This window comes from Ananas comosus, linkage group 8 (genome assembly GCF_001540865.1).
Source record: "Ananas comosus cultivar F153 linkage group 8, ASM154086v1, whole genome shotgun sequence".
Lineage (NCBI taxonomy): Eukaryota > Viridiplantae > Streptophyta > Magnoliopsida > Poales > Bromeliaceae > Ananas > Ananas comosus.
Window position 1 is genome coordinate 4,731,570 of NC_033628.1, and position 6,000 is coordinate 4,737,569.

Here is a 6,000-nt window from a genome sequence, read left to right on the forward strand (position 1 = left end):
TTTTGCCACAAATTGATTGGCCTCGTGTGTGCGTGACGATTTCCCCGCCCGTAGACTTAAATGCCAAGTTGAGTGCGACGATTTCAGCACCTACTGACTTGCCGGGTATGCACGATGATTTTGCCGCCAATGGCTAAGTTGAGAACATGATAAGGCGAACCTTGTTTTCGGCCATCGAGGATTCGGTAAGGAAAATAATGAGCAAAATCATGAGTTGATTCATACAAATTAGATCCCATTATCCTATTGATTGAGGCATAATCGTGGTTATCTTTTGCATGTAGTAGATGTACACATGCTTATAGTTGATTATCTATTTATCTAACGTTCATTATGCCTCCTTTGGACATGGTGGATCGAGCTTTCCCTTTGGGCGGCCGTGCCTACTAGGAACTATGTTTATAGTTCTCACACTCCATTTTACTGGTCCCCCCTTCGGTTGGCGCGTCCGAGCACGTGAAGGATTTGGCGCAATAAATAGAAAATCCACTTATCTTTTTGGTAGTTGCCAAGTCAAGTACCCGAGCACTGACATACTATTTTGGAAAATAGAAAAGTATTAAGAAATTTGATTTGTAAATTGGATACCGTGTAAATCCCCAAGTGGAGCAAAGAATGATGTAATAGTTAGTTTAAATTATGTTCAAATGATATTTACCTTATGCACTCCATGTATGTATTGTTCCTTTGTGGAATGTAATATGCAGGTTGTGTACGCCTTGAGCGAGCAGAAAAAACTATATCTGTTCGATGGATCTATGCACGCGCCAGGCAGGCTCAAACAGCATTTCAACATACAGGAGAACACCCTTGTGACGCCCTACTTCCCAGGGAGGTCATCATCGTGGAACGACTCTAGCCATAGCATGCTTAACCTTCTTAACCTCTTAGATTTAGCCACGACCCAAAATGGTATAGCCAGTTTGAGAGGTTTAGTCCTATTATACCTTATATATAAGATTATTTCAAATCCTATGAGCGTCACATTACTCCCACTTTAAACCCTGACATCCCGGTCAGCCTCAAGCACACTCACAAACACCAAGCAATGAGACTCATCTCGCTAGCTAGCCGACCTTGTGGAAAGCCGTGCTAGGTCGTCAGCCAGGATCCGCGCTCTATCCGCTATATGACCCTACCTCAGCCAAGACTCATCTCACACTTCTAGCTGGTGATTAGCTCTAGGGGTGTCAACGAGCCGAACACGAGCGAGCTGGGGTCGGCTCGTGTTCGGCTCGTTTCATAAACGAGCCGAACACAAGCTGGCTAAAGTATCAAGCCGAAAAATTCGGCTCGTGTTCGGCTCGTTTATTAACGAGCTGAACACAAGCCGAATACGAGTTGACTTATGAATAAGAATTTAATAGGATTAGAAAGAATATATATAGAAAATAAATTTATAAGATCTTATCCGTTAGACTTTGATCTAATGATTGAAATTTTACATATAAATTAATCATTTTATAATTGAGTTGGACTTTTTATTTAGATTGGGTTAAAATTCAAATAATAAAAATTTGTATTATATACATATATAATTATTAATTTATATATATAAATATAAAATATATGTATTTGAGCTGTTATCGAGCCGAACACGAGCAAGCTGACCCTAGCTCGTGTTCGGCTTGTTTATTAAACGAGCTGAAAAATCCGGCTTATGTTCGGCTCGTTTACTAAACGAGCGAGCCAATCTCGAGCTCATTTCGAGCTGAACACGAGCTGGCTCGCGAACAACGAACTGGATTGCCACCCCTAGCTAAAGAGTCCAAGTCTCATTAAAAGTCTAAACACATAGAGCAGCGATTTTACATTATATACGACTACCTCAAAAAGAAGTACATTAAGGTGCCTCTAGTAGACTCTGCTGTTAAGTATTTTGTGTTGGCAAGTTTCGTGATTTGATTCGAAGTCTTGAAGGGTTCGGTGCGTGATTGTCGAAGATTGAAGAATCCAAGGTTCCGAGAACTCAGAAACATCTCACTGTATGAATCACGATACTCAGGTAAGTCTATAAATCACGTTATGGTGATTCATACTTATTTATGACATTAGAATCATATAATTCAATATTTTATGGATTAGAAGTGGGTTTTGGTACTTTTGAATTGATTATAAAAGTTTTTGATAGTGAGAACCGATACAAGTTTTCGGTTTCTCAAAACAGTATTTGAAAAACTAAGTTTCAAAATAGAGTACCGATACCTCAACTTGTGTAACACACTGGACCTTTGCAAATTGCGAGGTTCGAGTGTTTGGATGTATTTCGGGCTTTTCCACACTTGGTGGAGGGTTGTAGAAGGTATTCCGACCTAAAAAGTTCGAAAACTGANCTAGCTCGTGTTCGGCTTGTTTATTAAACGAGCTGAAAATTTCAGCTCATGCTCGGCTCGTTTACTAAATGAGCGATTCAATCTCGAGCTCGTTTCGAGCCGAACACGAGCTGACTCGCGAACAGCGAGCTGGATTGCCACCCATAATTAGCTCTGATACCGACGGTGACGCCCCACTTTCCGGGGGTTTACTCATCTTAGAACTGCTCTAGCCATAGCACGCTTAACCCTCTTAACCTCTTGGGCTTAGCCACTGCTCAAAACGCTATAGCCGGATTAAGAGGTTTAATCCTACTATATCTTATATATAAGACTATTGCCAATCCTACTAGTGTCACATTTACTATAGCAACCCGACCCACTAGTAATAATAACTCATTGGGCCGAAACCACTGGTCCAAAATGCTTAAGCCTAGTTATTATTGTTAGGGTGCGTAGGCTCTTATATTCCCAATTAGAACCTCTTTTTCTATCCGATGTGGGACTATTAGGACATTACAGACTCTCCCCATTTAGACCCTGAAAATTCGTTAGGGCCAAACCTGATCACAAATATATAAACCAAAACTATTAAGTGATGTGAGATTCTAGAGGTAGCTCCTCCAGGTTCAAGAGATGGCTCCCACCAAACGTATAGTATAGCACTTTACCCCATATAGCACTTAGCGCTCACACTTTCCGCTAGTATTTTGCTCTAATACTAACTGTAATGATCCGACCCACTAGCAATACTAACTCATTAGGCCCAAACCACAAATCCAAAATGTTCAAGCCTAGTTATTATTTCTGGGGTCCTAGATCATTATATTCACAAACCTTTCCTATTCGATGTGGGACTAACAAAGCCACTCAAACAGCATCTCAAAAAACAGGAGTACACCCTAGAACCAAGCCAAAGAGGTGCTAGCTCCAAAACTTTCTTTCCTAAGAAACTCATAATGAGAAAAAGACCACCTTCAAATCCTTAACAAAAGAAAAAAAAAACTCATAGAATCACTAGCATTTACGCAATTGACAAGATTACTATAGAGCAATTTTCCAGAAAAAAAAAAAGAGGCAAGCATCAATAAATGAACCAGCATATGTAGATGTACTTGCTTGACCACCTTGTACTGCATGAAGATAGATAGCGAAGGCACAACATAATGAGCCACCTAACCAAATAACCTACTTTCACATATTTTAAGCAGATATATGATGTTTAGCTTGGCATCTTCATAGTTAGCTACTTAAACACTTGAATATCAAACATGATACACAATATATTGTTGATTTATTTGAATATCAAACTTTATACGCAGAATTTTGTTGATTTATTCTGACTATTCTAAACTTCATACTTGGAATTGATTATCTTTAACTTCATACTTGGAGCATCTTTCAAGACATGAAATACTTGCAATTTCTACAAGTAAGGCATTAGAATATCTTGCGATATAATTTAGTACCTCATCAAAAGTCAAGAGTTCTTTTATTTTAATTTAGTTGTTCTTTTATACATTTTCTTTCCATTTATCATATATTTTTATACTTTCGCTACATACATTACATTTAGATTTATTTTAAGAGATGTGCCAATGTAACCATAGGGTACTGTGCATTACCTTAGCTACTTACAAACTATTTTCACTTTTTAGAACATTGCATTATATAGTTTCAGCATTTCAAAGTACAATAAACTGAATAGGCTATGATCTATATTACAGATGGATGTGAATAACAATTTCTCTAGAGACACAATAGGCTAAGATGAGTGCCTTTCTTGCAAATATGAACTATGATAAGAGAAAGTTGTCAGCTAGAACATTTCTTGGCCAAATCTTTGTCATCTGTCATGGAAGCTTTAAAATAAATGATCTAAAACGTACAAGGTTCTATCATGATATGGAGGCATTGTTATAAAATTATCATGCACATAATTGCAATTAATGGAGGAGTATGAGATCAATAAACAGGAATGCAGTTAACCATCATTATCCTAGTCTTCATCATCCTAGTGTTTTTCTATAATATGGAGTCGACTAAATTAACTAAGAAAAAGATGGCTCCAAAGAAATCAACAAACTTAAACAACTGACCATCAATCTAACATCAACCCTCCAGGACTGGTTTTAAAATGATAAAAAAAAAAAAAAACAACCTAAAAACAGGTCTATTAGTGCATCATTTAGTATTATTAAATTATGTGAAACACCCGTGGTTCTCCAAAAGCTTAGCTGGTAGAGAATGATGTTTTTATATTTTTATATTTAACACTCTCCCTCACGTCTGGATTCGAGACTTTTGATAAGCCCATAACATGAACTTGAATTAAATGGCAGGAAATCAATTACGCTGGAAGCCTGGGGTGACTCCAAGTTACGACCTCCTGTTTTGATACTATGTTAAATTATATGAAAAAACCGTGGTTCTCCAAAATCTTAAGGTAGTAGAGAATGGTGTTTTTATATTCTTTATATTTAACAGGTATTGTTGCCATGCTTTTGGTTCCAAATTGTGTTCAATAGAGTGTGTGGGTGGATGGTGGAGTGCATGCAGTCCATACATTGAGGAGTTTGTTTGTTAAAAAAGCAAAAAATGAAAAAACAAAAAAAAAAAAGGAAAACCTTTGCAGCAATTTTTTTTTTCACTTCTATATCTTTTTGAAGAAGATGCTTCCAGCATCAGGCCAAATCATATTGAAGCTAGCAATGATGACCAAAGTACAAAAGTCCATGGCCAACCACATCCACCCACAAATAAATTTTGCTTACAAAAACTAGAAAAACAGCAACAATACCAAACGAGGCCTAGACCTTAGGTTTTACGACCAGTCCCATAATTGTTAACAAATTAAGTACTTTAAAGGACCTAGGTATTTCCCTTAATTATTGTTTTCTCAATCCTCATATGTAGACTTACACAAGGCCTGGTTCGTTAACCGGTCCTAGGACTTCTCTCATTAAAATGGAAGAAAGCAGCAGCAGCAGCAAAAGCAGCAGCAGCAAACATAGAGAGTCCTAATCCATAACTATTTTCTCTGAATAAAACTCACCTGCAAGATTTTCCAACCATGATTGACTATAGAGAGCTTGAAATCCTGAAGTTTTTCAATTCAAATTATAGGCTTGCCCATCTTCTAGATTAGACTGGTTGTTTAGTAGTACGTTCAATAAAGCACTTAGAAGTTCAAGCTGCTGTCAAGTGAAACGGGTTATAGGAATCGTCGCATATGGATTCTAATGAATGAGTTTTGTCAAGTGAAATGTTATTGAGCCATGTCCTCATCTCAGGGAAGGAACGAACATCATCACTTCAATTTCTCACAAAGAATGAATCAAATTTTTGCATATGTAAGTCAAAAAGTATACAAAAGAATAAATCATACCTCTGCAGCCAAGAGCAGTTATTCTGTGAAGGAGGAGACAAGGGGGGCCTTGGAGGCCGCGCATGAGCGCCCCTTGGCCATGCCGTAAAGTAGACAGGATCATGGCCCCTAGAGAAAGCAGAGGAGAACGGAATTGGCCGTGTGCATGTAGAGACGGCAGGTTGTCGCCCTACGCCCTAGAAACGGTGGTCCTCGTCAACCTCCTCGCGAGAGGTGTGAGAAACAGCGGATGAGAGGCAACGGCAGAGAGATGTGCCTATGGGCAGGTGGATGGGGGTTTAGCACCCGAGGGGGGGGGGG

General features: G+C 38.6%; 1 protein-coding gene across 1 annotated transcript in view; it reads right to left on the reverse strand.

Moving 5' to 3' along the window:
• LOC109714014 overlaps window positions 1-6,000 on the reverse strand; it is a 28,883-nt gene that overhangs the window by 21,683 nt on the left and 1,200 nt on the right. Inside the window, exon 2 of the mRNA XM_020238387.1 lies at window positions 5,701-5,956. Coding sequence (XP_020093976.1) covers window positions 5,701-5,803 — 103 coding nt within the window. The 5' untranslated portion in view covers window positions 5,804-5,956. The remainder of the gene's footprint in view (window positions 1-5,700; window positions 5,957-6,000) is intronic.